This window comes from Nerophis lumbriciformis, linkage group LG15 (assembly GCF_033978685.3).
Source record: "Nerophis lumbriciformis linkage group LG15, RoL_Nlum_v2.1, whole genome shotgun sequence".
NCBI classification, from domain to species: domain Eukaryota; kingdom Metazoa; phylum Chordata; class Actinopteri; order Syngnathiformes; family Syngnathidae; genus Nerophis; species Nerophis lumbriciformis.
The window spans coordinates 37522429-37540754 of NC_084562.2; the positions used below are offsets into that span (position 1 = coordinate 37522429).

An 18326-nucleotide genomic window follows, 5' to 3' on the forward strand; every position below is an offset into this window, starting at 1 on the left:
TGCTTGCAGCTTTAATTATTCTTTCTTTCTTTCTTTCTTTCTTCTTCCGCCGCCTCTTCGAACACTAATTTGACCCACTTAACATGCTTCAAAACTCACCATATTTGACCCACTCATCAGGACCTGCGAAAATTGTCTTTTAATTAAAAAAACGAACCGCAAAAATCTAAATTGCGCTCTAGCGCCCCCTAGGAAAAAAAAAAAACAGACTGCCTGTAACTCCCACAAGGAAGGTCGGAGAGACATGAAACAAAAACCTCTATGTAGGTCTGACTTAGACCTAGTTATCATAATTGTATGTCTTCGGGCTAAAATCAACAGGAAGTTGGCAATTCCCCCTTCAAGACAAAAAAGTACTAAAAACAGTCAGTTTTGCTTCTTTGAGCTGTAATTTGACCCCCTTAACACGCTTCAAAACTCACCGAACTCAACGCACACATCAGGACTGGCAAAAATTGCGATCTAATAAAGAAACCTAACCCCAAATTTAAAAATTGCCCTCTACAGCAATTTTTGAATAAAACTGATAAAAAACTGCTCCTCGGAAGAAAAAAAATACAAAACTGCCTGTTACTCCCACTGGGAAGGTCGGAGAGACATGAAACAAAAACCTCTCCGTAGGTCTCACTTAGACCTACATTTCATAAATTGACTACCCCCAGCAAACATCAACAGGAAGTTTGCTATTCCCCCTTCAAAACAAATATTTTGTAAAAACCAGTCACCTTCCTTCAAAAACGAACTCCTCTGAGCGCGTTTGTCGTTTCGCCTTCAAACTAACACAGGAGAGACATTGAACCCTTGTGATTACAACAACAGAAGCGCTTTTTAATTAACTGCTCCGGTTTTGATTTTATGACCCTTCAAAGACCCGCTGCGCTGATGCTGCTGCAATGCTGTTTTTTTAAGATGGCTGCTTAAAAGCAGGAAGCACCAACGTGCCCACACAATGCAGACAAGGTAGGTACAATAGACAAAAGTCTTGGGACACTTCAGACTACAAGTAGACAAAAGTATTGGGACACTTGGGACTAGCACCTGCCAAATACGCGGGCCCGAACAACGCTGCTTGCAGCTTTAATTACATTTGATATCTACATTTAAAAATACAAACATTTTTTAATAAACATTTTTTATGTGTCTGACTACTACTACTACCGTACACATTTTTTTAAGCTGTCATTACCCAGATCAAAATGACTAAATTGTCCCAATAGTCTTATCAATTGTGACATGATTGACTAATTAATTGGATTGGAGAAGTCTGCGAGGAAGGATCAGATAAAAAATTCATGACTATAATAAGTGGCCTTTTTTCTTCATGTAAAATGAAACGTTGTTTAACATGGTTTTTTTGAAAGGGTACGAATACTTTGTGTTCACCACGTTTGTAAAAATTCCCAGGAATGTGTGTCTATGTCCTGGAGAGCAGTGTTCTTTAACTATAGGGCCAAAGCCCATTGTGGCCCACGAGCGCACTCTATAGACAAAACATATTTGTTTCTCAGCTGTGGTCTATATGGTCAGTAAGGACAATTTTCATCCATCGAGTGGTAGGCCAAAGAAGTCTGTAATTATGTACTGTATCTGGAGTATCATTGTTGACGTTTGTGCAGTGTGTGTAATGTACGTTGACAAAAGTGGGTACTTTTTAGTAATGAATAACACGGTGAACCAGGACTTGTCGACATAAACGGGTTTCCTTGTACAATAGCTTGTCATAGAGCGGTAATAAAAACATGGCAAAAAACATTGAGTTGTCCGTTGGGGCAACCATAAGTAAGAATGCAAGCTTTGACTGGAGGGTCAGGTTTAGTTGCCATTTTTGCTAATAAGATACTCATTGTGTAACTTCTCTTGTGCATCAAAAAGCTTGCGCAACTTTTTTGCTTGTCCTTTGCTGAGCTCCTTTCCTTCGGCATCATGAGTGGGGAAACCCTGGGGACAGATGGACAAATGTTTGACTTAGTTTATTTAGGCAGAGGACTGGCAGGTGCTGCCCAAAGGCATCTATGCAGTTGGATATTAGCATCCTTGGTATATTCCGGCATATTTACACAACATCCTATATTTTATTACCTTTATCATGGTGCGTTGTCCCTTTAAATAAATAAACAATGAACGATTAAAAATTGTAACACATTCTTTGAATTCATCTAATTCTTTCAAACCCGTTGATAAATTACTCTCCCCCCGCCAGGAGGTTGTGTAGTCTCTCTATTGGTCTACAGTCTGCTGTTTGAAAAAATCTATAAATTGAGCGGATGTTCATGAAACCTTCAGGAAATGTCCAGGATGGGATAAGGAACAATTGATCACATTTTCGGCCTGATCTGGATCATTTCTACTACAACACCTTATGTTTACACTTCTGTCTGTGTATGCTAGCAGCAGCGCAGAGACAAAAACAATTGATGACAGACAAGAGTTTTCGCTCTCTTCCATTCCGCCTTAGATAGCTCAAAAAGTTGTGGGCACATTCTCATTGAACTTTCAGAAAATGTCAAAAATGGAATAAAGAACAAGTGATTACATTTTGGGGCTAATCTGCATCACTGTCTGATTCAGAAATGTTTTAATATTGGGAGATACAACCTGGCGGAGGTCTGTGCTCTTTGAATGCTTTTCTAGCTAAACTTTTTTATTCAGGTACAATGTATTACTTTCACTCTCAAATTATTTCCATCCATCCATCCATCCATCTTCTTCCGCTTATCCGAGGTCGGGTTGCGGGGGCAGCAGCCTAAGCAGGGAAGCCCAGACTTCCCTCTCCCCAGCCACTTCGTCCAGCTCCTCCCGGGGGATCCCGAGGCGTTCCCAGGCCAGCCGGGAGACATAGTCTTCCCAACGTGTCCTGGGTCTTCCCCGTGGCCTCCTACCGGTCGGACATGCCCTAAACACCTCCTTAGGGAGGCGCTCAGGTGGCATCCTGACCAGATGACCGAACCACCTCATCTGGCTCCTCTCGATGCGGAGGAGCAGCGGCTTTACTTTGAGCTCCCCCCGGATGACAGAGCTTCTCACCCTATCTCTAAGGGAGAGCCCCGCCACCCGGCGGAGGAAACTCATTTCGGCCGCTTGTACCCGTGATCTTGTCCTTTCGGTCATAACCCAAAGCTCATGACCATAGGTGAGGATGGGAACGTAGATCGACCGGTAAATTGAGAACTTTGCCTTCCGGCTCAGCTCCTTCTTCACCACAACGGATCGATACAGCGTCCGCATTACTGAAGACGCCGCACCGATCCGCCTGTCGATCTCACGATCCACTCTTCCCTCACTCGTGAACAAGACTCCGAGGTACTTGAACTCCTCCACTTGGGGCAAGATCTCCTCCCCAACCCGGAGATGGCACTCCACCCTTTTCCGGGCGAGAACCATGGACTCGGACTTGGAGGTGCTGATTCTCATCCCAGTCGCTTCACACTCAGATTATTTATATTATTTAATTAAATATGGGTCACCCATTGTTATGGATGGAAATCGAAAACTGGTTCATGTTGAGAATTGGCACCCTTGGTTTCTATTCTTGGGAACCCTTTGACAGTTTGTTAAGAATTTCCTTATCAATTTCTGTGGGCACGCATAACGTCACCACGTATGCGACCAACAACAGCACAGACGTTAGAATCATTTATGAGAAAGGAAGACGAGGCAACTTGCAATACTTGCAAAGTGGATATTGCATCAAATTGAGAAAATACTAGCAGAAACATTAGCAGACGTGATAACTTTGAATGAGTGACTTGTTTGATAGAAGTGAATCACCACCAGCAGTGACGGCAAAGTCTGCTGTTAATTCTCCAGGTAACCATAACAAACTAACACTGCCTATCATGTAAAAACAGGCTATTAACTGTAAACGTGAAATTACTGTTTTTCATGCGTAGACGACGTCTTAACAGCAGTTTGCACGCCTCCTTCCCCGCCAAAGCTGGAGACACTGTCATTAGTCAGAAATATCGCATATGCTTCCTTAAAAAGCAGATATGCTTAATTTTTTGCAAAGTAATGGTTGAAAAATTGTACAGCGCTACTTGACTAGACTTACCGGTACTTGTATTTGACTGAAATAGCTCAGTATATACAAACATACATTTAAAAAAACAAAAAACTTTATTTTCATTTGAAAAATGACAAACGCGTTATTTACTATTTTTGTCTAATTGTCATTTTTCAAAGAATAATGTATGTTGTATTTTGTTTATTATGATTATCCATCCATTTTCTATCGCTTGTCCCTTTCGGGATTGCGGGGGCTGCGGAGCCTATCTAAGCTATATAATAGTTATTTTCAAAACGTATTTTTTTCTGGCACCGCATTGAGGCTATTGGTTTTTTAAGACCTCACTGTTGTGTTTGTATATCAACTAAACAAAGTTGATGCTGACCAACTTGTTCATTATTATTTCATCCAAATGAGAATCGATAAAGAACCAAACCGTTAAGCGAAATCGAAAGTGGAATAGGAATCGTAAAAATCTTATCAATTCCCATGCATTAAGGAGTGATGGTGGGTTCCAGGGCAGATTCAGTGATTTAGGGTAACCTAGGACCTAAATATTTGTTGAAGTGCAACTAGGGTTTGGCAATGTGATGTGACCACACTCATATCCAAACAATAAATACAAATAAATTAAATTGAAAACATTTGTAACAAAAGCAATTGAAGAAATATGTTAATCTGATTTGTTTTATGTACTCATTGGTTATCAACTTCTTTTTTTTTTTTTTTAAATCATTTTTAAATATAACATTTTCACACCGGTGGACTGTAAAGATTGGCCCTATGTCTTGCCAAATTGTTCACCAGGTAGCCATCACTCCCCATTGACTTCTTTCCTTAAGGTTGCTAAAGATATTGTGAATGAAACAAAGATACAAGATATGAATCACCTAAAGCAAAAGTTCCCTGACGCTGAAGATATAAATAAATGATGTGCAGTCTAGAAGTGCCCATATACTGTAGATGGTTATCGTTTTACCTTGTTACTAATTACGTTTCGGTCTGATGGAAGCACTCAAATAAATTAAACATGTAAATTTGGTCCGTAAATACAAGATCCAATCAAGAACTGATTTGAGCATGTGCGGCGCTACCGAGAAAGGATAAAAGAAAGCACTTGTGGTGGCGGTTGGCCAAAGAAAAGAAAAAACATTACCATTTAAGTGAAAATAATCATAAAAAACCCAATGTATATACGCTCACCAATATTGACCGCATTTTTGGTCTCAACCACCATCAAGAAAAAAGATGGCATCTTTGAACATGTTAAATGATCTGTTGCTCTGAAAGCAAAAGTAATAACTACGCAGCGTAGTGCTCTATTATTAAGGCGGAAAGGTTGCTGGTGCTTTGTTGAGATGTGACTCACGTGAAGGACTCGTGTCTTTTGAAAGGCTCTTTTATGTAAATGATAACTGATTTGCAGTTGCAATCGGATTGCCATTAAAAATAAAATAAAAAAAATGTTATCTTTTTAAAAGTACTTAGCGGATGCATTTACTGTTGTTGTCACTTGAGTTGCATGTTCAGAAACTGTAGCCTACTTTAAGAAGTGTATTTTTTTTTTTAAATGATTTATTTATTTATTTTTGCTGTTAATTTTTAAATACATCTGTCCACTTGCATCATGTTCTATTAGTTTAATATGATAGTTTAACAGAAACTTTATTTTTGTCTTTATTTGAATAAAGACATCTTAAAATAACACATTATAGAGTTGTAATTATAATACAATAACGTTACATTTGAACAGCTCCTCAAGATCCAGATCCCTTCAAAGAGCCATAAACCTAATCTGTAGTGCTTTAGCTGAAAGAGCAGAATCAACACTGTATCCTGGTGAACTTTATGTTGATTCAAAAGAATGATATACTGTTTAAAAAGTGGAGGGAAGGAAGTTAGGTATCTATGGATAATATGAGATTGTAAAATGGATAAAGGTAAGGAATTGTTAAGTTTTTTAAATTTTTTTATTATTGTTTTATTAAATGTTTTTATCAAAATTATTGAAATGCATGTTTTTATGCGTTCTGTGTAATGGCAGGTATGAGACCAACTAATATTCTGTTTGTAGGAATTGAGAACCACTGTGCAGAAGTGTATTAGATGAGAAAACAAACTTTAATATGTATTTGCTATTTTATAATTGTTTCCACAGATTTGATTATTCGTTTGCTTTTGTAATACCTTAGTTACATTTGAAAATAGCTTTTATAGACACCTTGTATTGTGTTTTACAAATGTTGATTACCTTCAGTGATAAATATTTTCAAGACTCTTAAAGATATCAAGATAATGTGTTACCGTTTCATCAAATTTGGAGTATTTGTCCTTTTCTGAGAGAAACATTTTGCCAGAAGGGATCTTCATTTTTTCAAGCTTTGCCATCTGCAACACAAAATTTAAGGACAAACAAACCAGGAATCATCACAGATGGATTAGCTGTAAAAACTAAACAAAAAAACCCATTTCATTAAGGGTCAACTCTGACCTCCTGTTCTTCTTTCTTTTTGGCAGCCTCCGCTTTTTTCTTTTGCTTCTCGCCATCCAGCTGCAAACATAACAGTAATCACATTTAACCTCGTGTTCGAAAGAATCCATGATATACTTCCAAATGCATTGCATGAATTGCTATATTTCTCACCATTTAAGCACTGAACATGAACAGGTGGCTGGTTTATAGTTCCTGTAACCCGTTTTCATGTTAACATACACTCCGATACTGACAATTTTAAGAGCAGAAGAAGTTTAGAAATGTGTGAGAAATGTGTTTCTGGGTGCTTATTAAGACTTTGAATGCATACAATATTCACAAGTCATAAAATGGAAAAGGGCACGTGATTTCGCAATGCATTGTGGGTCTGCGGTCACCATTTCTGCTGGTTAACGCTTTTGTTTACATGGCTGTACTGTATCTGCAGTACTGCGAGAGAGGGAGAAATTAACTGGATGAAAATGGATTCTACAAACTGGACCCTGTTCCAAAGGGCTGCTACCAAACGAAAAAATATGTAAAATTGTAGGAAATAATTTTATGGGGGCAGCACGGTGGGAGAGGGGTTAGCGCATCTGCCTCACAATACGAAGGTCCTGAGTAGTCTTGGGTTCAATCCCGGGCTCGGGATCTTTCTGTGTGGAGTTTGCATGTCCTCCCCGTGACTGAGTGGGTTCCCTCCGGGTACTCCGGCTTCCTCCCACCTCCAAAGACATGCACCTGGGGATAAGTTGATTGGAAACACTAAAAATTGGCCCTAGTGTGTGAATGCTGTCTGTCTATCTGTGTTGGCCCTGCGATGAGGTGGCGACTTGTCCAGGGTGTACCCCGCCTTCCGCTCGATTGTAGCTGAGATAGGCTCCAGCACCCCCCGCGACCCCAAAGGGAATAAGCGGTAGAAAATGGATGGATGGACAATTTTATGGATAAAATCATTTCATAAGCAGGTTTACCTGAAACAAAACCACACATCAATTATAACGTTTAAAATACTTTGATCACAGCGCTTCTTTTTCGGAAATATTTATTTTTGTGCTTACTGACGAGTGACTGTTAACAGGATTTTTACTTTTCCAAAATAGCGTACGTTGTTTGTAGCCCGCAGGTAATGCTAACAGCCTTCTACATCTGAAACAGAATTACACAGTTTTATTCAGAAATGCAGTGAACACACCAATATGTGCCAGGTGAGTGTTAAAAGCAATGTTCTGTCGTCTCTTTATTAGCTCACTAAACCAAGTTCTTTGGCTTTGCGTCCACGCTGGAAATGAGAAAAAGCTCACCTAATCGTTTTTTTCCCTGAAGTGATCAAGTGAACAATCGTGGCAGTTAATGATGCAACAAGTTCACGCCATGTTTTGAACTTCTTAAAGAAAAGAATGGAACTTTAGGGAATAAGCTAATCAGATGCCCATACTGTAAAACCCACAATGCATTACTTTCAAGTCCTATAAATAGCAACCTGTTGGTACATTTTAGCACTGCTGCCCCCTAGCTGGAGGTTTGTGTATTGTTCAAGCATTTATAAAGAAGCTAATACTTGAAGTCCTTCTGGCTCAGTCTCACGGCCCTCCTGACACCTCATCGTCATTCCGCCCTCCGCCAAAACAACACTGGCTTAGGCTATTTGCTCAACAAGTCAGGTTATGTTGTCAGATGGGCAATTTCCACAGGTGGGATGCGGACACCCTGGAAATGCTGACACACCGAATACTGATGGGGGTGATTTTATTTAGAAGGTAAAAAGAAGCACAGGGTGCCATTGAAGCTCGAACCGCTACTGGGCATGCAGCTTTTCTATAGAATGTTTTTGTTTTTTTTTAAACTGTTGTCAACTTTGACATTCAGCTCCTTGTTAGAGAACAGTGAGTCGTGCAAAAAGTAGCGAAACATTAAAGTGGCAGTAGAATAGAAAAAGAAGTTGACCTCATATGCTTAATTGTGTTTCATTGAATCCATTAAACGATATCCAATTGTATTAACAATCCGCAAATTATGTGAAAATACCATCTAATCATCACAAAATGTCACAATTTCAGACAGCCATATTGAATAATCCGCTCCGAATGTCTTCAGCAATTTTCGTAGATTGATGTCACAGGAGAGAAATGCTTCTGCACTCTGACCATATCAGCAGCTCAGTTATACTGGGACTAAGCAAAAATTAGAAAGATGTGCTGTCTGTCATTCACAATCCCTTATTTTATGCATTTTAAGTCAATAATGAATTAAATAAAAACTCCGCAAACCGAGTCAATGGGGGCTCTCTATACTGCCCACAAAACCCTCAAAATAACCATCCAAAACCCGCCAACAATACTCAAAGTGCATATTGTGACCTGAATATTAACCAAATATTAATGATATTGTTATTATAAGCACTAACGCAGATAAACTACTTTTTAGCGGCACAATGATAACAGACAGCTAAGTAGCCCTCTGCTGCTTTACTGGGAGCTAATCAGTGTCCTGCTGCTTCCGCATCATCGCATCTTGGCTCGTCAAAATCAAATCATAATGATACCTCTCATCTGGATAATAGGAGGATTAAGCCATGAATCTAGAAGGTGTTCATCTGTGACATTCAATTTATACCCAGAAATGGAGACAAAGACACACAACTGAAGAATGTGTCTGCAGGGAGCAACTTCCTTGTTAACCCTTCTTGAGGATTATGAATAATTATTCATCTAACGGGAAGGTATGGACATCCTGTCAGTCATCATCGAAGTAAGAGCAGACATTGTACAGTAAGCGATCGTTGTATTATGTTTATATTTTGTATTTTTTGTTTAGCCCTTAGCAATTGTGCTACATAATGCTTAGTGTTTCACTATAGCTGGATCTGTTTAGCACACAGCTTCTAAAACGTGTAGCTTATTCTCCTTGTATGCAGGATTAAAACTATAAGGTTCAGGATCATAATTTTCCCCCAAAGTAATTGTTGTTGGCTCTCACAAAGTCTGCATGATTAGCATTGTTGTTGATGGGGAAGGGATCTTTGGTTCCTACCTCTAAGCAGTGTTGGGTTAGTTACTGAAAACCAGTAACTAGTTACTTTATTTCAAAAGCAACTCAGTTACTAACACCAAAAAGTAATGAGTTACTGTGAAAAGTAACTAGTTACTTCTTTTTTTAAATTTTGTTTTAAGGCTCCAATTACTGCCCTTTTAGCCTTCATTTCAGTACTGTTATTGCACTGGAGAATAATACAATCTGTTGATCAACTTGACATGCATTTGCACCACTGAACTCTGCTAAGCAATGTGGTCTACATACAACGCACAAAGACAAAGATATGTTTCAAAAGGGCCAATTTATTTTGGGCCAGAACAAATTGACAAAACTATTTTAAATAGCTGCAACATAACATACATAAGTAACAAACAGCATAATAACATGTCACAATATAGCTGTAAACCTGGCTTCACCCAAGGAAGGCACACATGCCATGATTATATGTCATGTCACTATATACAGCACACATACTGCTATATACACGCCTAACCAGGCCTTTTTTTCTCTCAAGGAATTGTGAAATAAAATAATGTCTTCAGTGAAGCACAGAACACTCTACGCATTTCCCCAGTTTTAGTTTAGAGAAAAGGAAAGATTGGCCTGGCCCACTAGGACCCCTCTTTATGTTTGTGAACTTTATAGTCTATACATTTAGAGTGATGTGATAATCAAACACTCTAGAAGTCTAGAATGAAAGAGGAAATAAGAGAATTGACAGAGTGTGTACCTTCAGTGATAAATGATAAATGGGTTGTACTTGTATAGCGCTTTTCTACCTTCAAGGTACTCAAAGCGCTTTGACACTACTTCCACATTTACCCATTCACACACACATTCACACACTGATGGAGGGAGCTGCCATGCAAGGCGCTAACCAGCACCCATCAGGAGCAAGGGTGAAGTGTCTTGCTCAGGACACAACGGACATGACGAGGTTGGTACTAGGTGGGGATTGAACCTGGGACCCTCGGGTCGCGCACGGCCACTCTTCCACTGCGCCACGCCGTCCCTGCTGAATGATGAGCAGAGGCAGAGTTTGGAGTGTCTTCTTTAGCTTGCTTTCCATGTTTATGTGCTCACTGTTCACTGTGTCCAGGTACTTGGAACATGTTCTCCGTGCCATTTGCCATTTGACACCCGCTATCATGCTAATTAGCTGCCTGAAAGCGGATGGCTACACTGTAGAAATAGCCTGCATGTCTTCTAGCACATACGCTGTAATGGCTCTATCAATGTTGTCCTGGCTAGCAGTCCCTCCGTTAAAATCCTTAGGTGAAAGTGGAGTTGAAGTGTGTCTCTCTTTACTAGCTTCGTCGAAGCATGTTGCTTTTGTAGCTGTTTCAGCAGATTTGAATTGCCGTTTTGGGCAGTAGATAGGATCTTTGATCCAAGACACAACTTACATTTAACTAAAATGTTATTTTCTTTGTGGTCGACAAAAGAAAAGTAGTGAGAATATATCCATGTTAAGAAACTTGGCTTCAGCTCCGCCATGATGTCTTGTTAGTAAACACAGACACGCCCCCCCCCAACGTGCTTCTTGTGACACAGGAAGAATCAGAAGGACGACACCGCAGCGCTCCAATAAAACACACTCACATCTTCTCAGTTTCTAGCCGATACTATATAAAAAAAATAACGTAAAATAACGCATCATGTAGTAACGGTAACTGAGTTACTGAATATAAAAAATAACGCATTAGACTACTAGTTACCGCCGAAAAAAACGACGTTACAGTAACGCGTTACTCCCAACACTGCCTCTAAATCACGGATCACGGGACTGGCAAGCTCATTATGGCTCAGGAATCTCAGAGTGATACTATTTTGATCATATCGATTTACTCGCAAATATAGAGGCAACTCGTTTTTATATTCTACTGGTACTTTATCAGTAGCACATGTACAATTCAAAGTTAAAAGAAGGTTACCGGTGTATTAAAAGCAGCACCTCCCCTTACCTTCTTCTTCTCATCCTTTTCCTTCATTAATGTCTCCTTATCCACCAGTTTCACCACTGTCGCCAGTCCTGCAAATACACCGCAATCCCAACAGGACAAAAATTAAGATCACAAGCGCTCTGATAATCTTGTGATCATGTTCATCTGGGAAGGATCTGGTGTGAAAAAATGTTAAGTGATTATACGTAAACAATAACTTATTTCCAGTACACGTCTTGTTTACAAATTCTCAACTAAAACAATTGTGTTCACTTGTGTTGTGTTTTAATAACAAGATGTGACGTTGCACCAGGCATTAACTAGCTGTTAGGATGCACATGACTGAGATCACTGTGTTGCTACCTACTACCTCATTCTTGTCAGAGAACATAAACAAAGAAAAGAAAAACAGGAACCAGGAAAAGTTTGCAGAAAAGTTTGCAGAAAAGTCTGCTTGCCAAAAATCAACTTTATTGTTGACTTACAGTACAAGCCAACGATTATTCCAATCATATTATGAAATACAGCTGATAAATCCTGATAACAGGGCTAGAAATGACAAAATAATGGAGTTCAAATAGGATATTACCCTCATGATCTTCCAGTCGGACACCTAGCTCTGGTAATGTATCATCACGAACACTGTCACAGAGTTCAAGCAACTCCATCACTAAAGGAAATCAAGAACAAATATTTACATAATTATTATGAATACCACTTTCAACATTAAACAATAAATCAAAGGAAATCAGTATGGTATATGTGTGATTTTTTTGGGTACCCTTTTATTAAAGAAAATCCCTGACAAAAGGAATAATACAAATTGAACCAATTGCTTTTGAATAGTGCTATAATGATACTTATTCTCAGAACATAAAAACAATTGCAACTAGACCAGTGGGTCCTAAACTTTTTTTCCACCAAGTACCACCATGATGACCTACATTAAAATACAGTAGCGTAGTGGGCCTAAGTATTAATTTAAACAAGACAGAGGTTTTTGCCAACAAGTATATGTAATTGTGGGAGGAGGTTGTGATTAGCGCACTGCAGGAGCAAAAGGTCACCGCCTCCGTCAATGGTGTTGAGGGCGGAGCACCATCGACTAGGGGCGGGGCATGTGCGGGACGGCGAGACGCAGCTGGCAGGTGATTAGATTTCGCAGGTGGTACGTGTTAATCTAATCAGCTGTTGTCTTTAACAGTGAGCAGCCAGCGGAGGAGAGTGTGGGAGAAACCGGAGAGACAGACATCTGCAAAGATTGTACTGGAGAGAATGATCATTAAATCACATGGTGATTAAAAACTTGTTAAACGGCACAACTGACTCCTGTGACGTGGTATCCGTGGAACGGGTAGGGAACGACTTCAACATCTGGCACCAAACGTAAAAAAAAAAAAAAAAAAAAAAAAAAAAAAAGAAAGGCTGTGATGTCGCCACCGAGCCCCATAGAGGCGCTGGGACAGCTCCTAGCGGAGGTGTCGACGGCAAACCACCGGCAGAATGAGGCGATGCAGGGCCAAATTGCACAGCAGAGCCAGATCCTACAAGCGCTCACGGAAAGGTCCGGAGCGGGGACAACCCCAGCAGCGAGGCCGACATTGACGACGGTGGGGATGCACAGGATAGCAGATGTAGAGGTCGTTCCCTACCCGTTCCACGGATACCACGTCACAGGAGTCAGTTGTGCCGTTTAACAAGTTTTTAATCACCATGTGATTTAATGATCATTCTCTCCGGTATAATCTTTGCAGATGTCGGTCTCTCCGGTTTCTCCCACACTCTTCTCCTCTGGCCGCTCACTGTTAAAGACAACAGCTGATTAGATTAACACGTACCACCTGCGAAATTTAGTCACCTGCCAGCTGCGTCTCACAGTCCCGCACATGCCCCGCCCCTAGTCGATGGTGCTCCGCCCTCAACACCATTGACTGAGGCGGTGACCTTTTGCTCCTGCAGTGCGCTAATCACAACCTCCTCCCACAGTAATATTTGGCCACTGTAACATTACACAGTTTAAACAGTAACACTGTTTACATATTGGAAAATAAAACACTAATCACTTAAGAGATTATTTGGCGTAACACTAGATGGAGCCCACACGTACTGTACACGTACCACAGTTTGATATTTGCTGAACTAGACTGTGCAGCTTGTCTTAGAAGCCATTTTACCTGTAGTCCAAAAAAGTTAATGAAATAACACTCAAAGACTAGATTGGACAGCTCAATTCCAACATAGTTATCCTCCAAGGTTGAGGCAGCCTCTAAACCAAAAAACATTCACTTTTATGAGATGCATAAATAATGTTAACCTCCTAATGGCCAGCGTCCAATGCAGTGCACATTTACTTTGCGCAAACATTTTTTTTTTCAGAAATGAGTAACTGACAAAATTAATAGACCAAAAACAAATGTGTACCACAGAGAAAACTGGTTCTCAAAATAAGAATAATAGTGATCGGCAATCAGCTTAGACATCTGGGGATAATAATGGACTCTAACATAAGCAGCTTTTTACCATCTGAAAAACATTGCCAAAATAGTTGATAACCTTTGTTAATTTTAAGTTATTTCAGTGACCATTGTGAGTTGTTTTTGTGTTAATAGAAGAGTGTGTGTGTGTCTTACCCTTCTGCTGTTTGGCAATTTTTCGCACTTCCTCTCTGAACTCAGAGAGGACTGTGAGGTAAGGCATAACTACGCTCTCCAGCTAGAGAAAACAGGAATAGCACTATCAGTGTTTCTTGCGCATAGATTGGCAAAAAATAATTATACCTCAATGTTAAATGCTGTTTGTGGCACCTGTCAGTGGAATTACATTTTATGTAAAAATACTGAAATACACTAGACTAATGTTTTGATACTTCCACTGTTCATTTGCGATGCATTAGCTGAACTACAAAGTTGGGTGTCAATGATATTAGGTATTTCAGTAAAGAAACTGATTACCACTAGTCAAAAATGTAAATGTAACACTTCTGTTTTTGCACCCATCTTTCATAAGGTAACTAAGGATCAAAAAGTGTTTTGACATACGCAAAAGGCCCATTTCTCTCAAATATTGTTTGTAAATCTGTCAAGATAAGTTAACCCATCCACCTCACAGGTGTGGCATATCAAGATGCTGATTGAAAAGCATTATTTTGCCTTAGGCTGGTCATCATGAAAAGCCACACAAAATGCAAGACATAAAAACAACATGTGGTTGTTTCTTACTTCAACATTCTGTCCTTGTCCTCCCACTGGGAACCCTATAGGCTCTGATCCCTCAATAGCACCGAATATCTACAAGACAACAAATGTTATTGAGAGGGTGTCGTATATTCCAACAATCACATCCACTGTCATTTATCTGACAGTAACATAGGGAAGCAGGATAAAGATTTTCTTCACAAAATGCCTGGGATAATTGCGGAAACGTTAAACAGAATTTTGTACATTCATGTAAAATTTCCGCTTGTTAAAAGAAAAAAAAATATCGGGCTACAGCAGAGAGGCACATCTTCTCACCTTTAGTATGTTGGTCAGATACACAGCAATACTTTCCATCAGCATCCGGTTGGGTCTAAGCTTGGCATTTTTTTTGCTGGCGGTGTAGCTGTTGCACTGACCAACCAGCTGCCTCATCTCCTCCATGGCTGTGCGGGTATCAATGTTGTCACACAGAGCCTTATGGATGGCCGACTTCTTGATGTAGAAACTGGATAACATGTGAAATAGCTTTTTTATTGTTTTGAAATTGTGATACAAGTAACTAGCTTCTTATGTACAGTAGCCTTAGGTAGTAGTAGTAGTAAATTATAACGAACAATGACAAATTTAGAATGCAATATATTAACTAATTATCTGTAATATTGATTGATATCACCCATACTTGCCAACCCTCCCGATTTTTCCGGGAGATTCCCGAATTTCAGTGCCCCTCCTGAAAATCTCCCGGGGTAACCATTCTCCCGAATTTCTCCCGATTTTCACCCGGACAACTATATGTAACAGTTGGTTGGGGGGCGCATAATAAATGAAAATAACATAACATAACATTAAAGGCGTGCCATTATGGCACTGCCTTTAGCGTCCTCTACAACCTGTCATCGCATCCGCTTTTTCACCATACAAACAGCCCAGTCACATGTTTTATGCGGCTTCTGGATACACACGAAAGTGACTGCAAGACATACTTGATCAACAGCCATACAGGTCACACTGAGGGTGGCCATATAAACAACTTTAACACTGTTACAAATATGCGCCACACTGTGAACCCACACCAAACAAAAATGACAAACACATTTTGGGAGAACATCTGCACCGTAACACAACAAACAAATACCCAGAATCCCTTGCTTCCCAAACTCTTCCGGGCTACAATATACACCCCCGCTACCACCAAATCCCCCCCCCGGCCCCCCCATTTCCCGAATTCGAAGGTCTCAAGGTTGGCAAGTATGATATCACCTATAGCAGTGGAGTCCAAAGACTGACCCCTTTTGCCCATTTGTTGGTCCGTGGCATAAATATTTTTCAAATTAGAACATTACCAAGGATAATTAGGGCCACACTGAAACAATGCACGCAAGATTTGAGAAAAAAAGTTGTTTGAAATGTAAAAAAAATAAAACAAACATTTGATATTAAAGAATACAGCTGTATCTTAATATACAAACTCAAATATTTCTATGACCGAGCCAATAACCGAAAACAACTGTATCTTAAATCAACGTTGCCCATTAAAATAAATATAAAATAAATTGATGCCACCAAAACACAACAATTTTTACATTTAACATGCCTTTAAGGTAAGAGCTTTTGTATGAAAAAACAATAATGTACAGATTAATACCGCAATTTATTTATTTGTTATTTTTTTTACTAATCAATCCAACAAAACAATAAACAACAATACCATAATAATACAATAATGCAATTCCAATTCCAAACCCGACCCAGCAACATTCAGATTATCAATTAACAGAGCAATTGAGGACACACAAACATGACACAAAACAATCTAAGAGCAGTCAAACAAAAATTATCATCAACAACAGTACCAATATTAGTAACAATTTCAACATAGCAGTGATTAAAAATCTCTCATTGACATTATCATTATAGACATTTATAAAAAATAAAAACATTAAAAAAAATAAAAACTAACTATAGTGTCACAGTAGCTTACACTTGCATCACATCTCAAACTTAACACACTGTGTCCATTATTTTCCACAAAGATAAAATAAGTCATATTTTGGTTCATTTAATAGTTAAAACAAATTTAAATAATGGATCCCATATTCCAATATATGACTCATTATCTCTAAATGCAGTTTTTTCTACTGATATCATCTCCATAGCTTGTGTATACCAGTCAGTATGTGTTGGACTATCAACATCTATCCAGTTTTTAACAAAACCCTTTTTGTTATTATACATATTGAAAGAAAGGCATTTTTACTCTAATGACACGTTACTAAATTGATGGAGATCCCCAAGAATACAAGTTTGCAGTGTCATTGGGATGTTTATATTAAGGAATGTGATTGCTTATTTTGTTGTTTTCAACCATAACTCTTATTCTCTGACACTCCCACAACAAATTAACAAGAGTTGCCTCGGCTGCCCGACACTTCATACATAACTTGCTATCTACTAACAATTTATTTTGACTGTACATGCACCTTTACCTTAACCGCAGAAGGTTACCTGAAATGGTTGCTATACACTAGTATGGTCAGTGATCAGGTCAATGCATACATCAGTGCATAGATATGTGAGGAGACTGACTGGTGAGCTCTGGTTCGAATTCTGCTTCAAGATAAACCCGGATGGGATTTTAGCTAAAACTGTTACCTAGTTTTGAACAAATAAAAGGACGTACATTCAAATAAATCATTTAAAAATGCTCCTGTATGACATTCTGACAAAAAAATTGTATTTGTATCCAAATATCAGAGTCCTTTTTAAGTTAATTTAAATTATGCAAGTGACTAATAACCTGTGATTAATCAAGATTAATCCAAATTCAAATGTGTGAATAACCTGATTTTAAAAAATGTATTTAGTCAACTATAATAAACTGCTAAGAAGATCTGGACATACAATGAGTTAATTTTGTATTATACACACATGGAAATTTCAATGTGGCCCCCTCATTATTTCATATTTCTGTATGCAACCCTTGGTGGAAAAAGTTAGGTCACCTCTGAGCTACACATGAGGCATACCTTCCACTTCTTCTCACTTACCTGTCGTTAAGATCTACCTCTGCTGCCTCCCACTTCTCAAACTGGCTTGTGATGTCTGTAGGAGCACGCAAAATGTCCTTCACATTCAAGAAGAATTCCTGTTACACAAAAGAGAAAAAACAACACATCAGAAGCAGAATATTTGGGATGATAACTTTTTGAGGGAGAGAACATTTCATCACGTTACGTACATTCAGAAACTTCTCGCACTGGATTGCCGACTCCATCGTGTTGGGAGAGTAATCAAGGGTATCTTTCCACGAATGCATTAAGAAAGCGAGACGGAGCTGGCGTGCTGCAACAAAAAACAGGAAAAAAGTTTTAAGTTCAAAGTAATGTAAATAATACCGGCGTCGGTGCTCCAGGCTTCAGGTTACTTAGAAGTAGGGATGGGAATCGAAAACCGGTTCTTGTTCAAAACTGGTTCACGGTGTTTTGATTGCTGAGAATCATTTGCCAGTTTTATTAACGATTCCCACTATCGATGCCTGTGGGCGCGCATGTCACCTCACATGGCTCACAAACACAAACACTGGAGAGTGATAGACAAGAAAGGTTGCAATAATTGCAAAGTGGATATTTAACAAAATATATGCAATAATACCAGAAGCATTAGCACACAGA

At 39.2% G+C, this 18326-nt stretch overlaps 1 protein-coding gene across 1 annotated transcript in view; it reads right to left on the minus strand.

Annotated features, from left to right (window-relative positions):
* Window positions 1-1636: 1636 nt before the first annotated feature.
* Window positions 1637-18326, minus strand: part of cars1 (cysteinyl-tRNA synthetase 1) — a 50589-nt gene continuing 33899 nt past the window's right edge. The window contains exons 13-22 of the mRNA XM_061975176.1: window positions 17894-17997; window positions 17703-17800; window positions 14971-15160; window positions 14677-14745; window positions 14089-14170; window positions 12048-12128; window positions 11480-11547; window positions 6498-6557; window positions 6311-6394; window positions 1637-1938 (exon numbers count right to left, since the gene is read on the minus strand). Of these exons, the coding sequence (XP_061831160.1) occupies window positions 1813-1938; window positions 6311-6394; window positions 6498-6557; window positions 11480-11547; window positions 12048-12128; window positions 14089-14170; window positions 14677-14745; window positions 14971-15160; window positions 17703-17800; window positions 17894-17997 (962 nt within the window). The 3' untranslated portion in view covers window positions 1637-1812. The remainder of the gene's footprint in view (window positions 1939-6310; window positions 6395-6497; window positions 6558-11479; window positions 11548-12047; window positions 12129-14088; window positions 14171-14676; window positions 14746-14970; window positions 15161-17702; window positions 17801-17893; window positions 17998-18326) is intronic.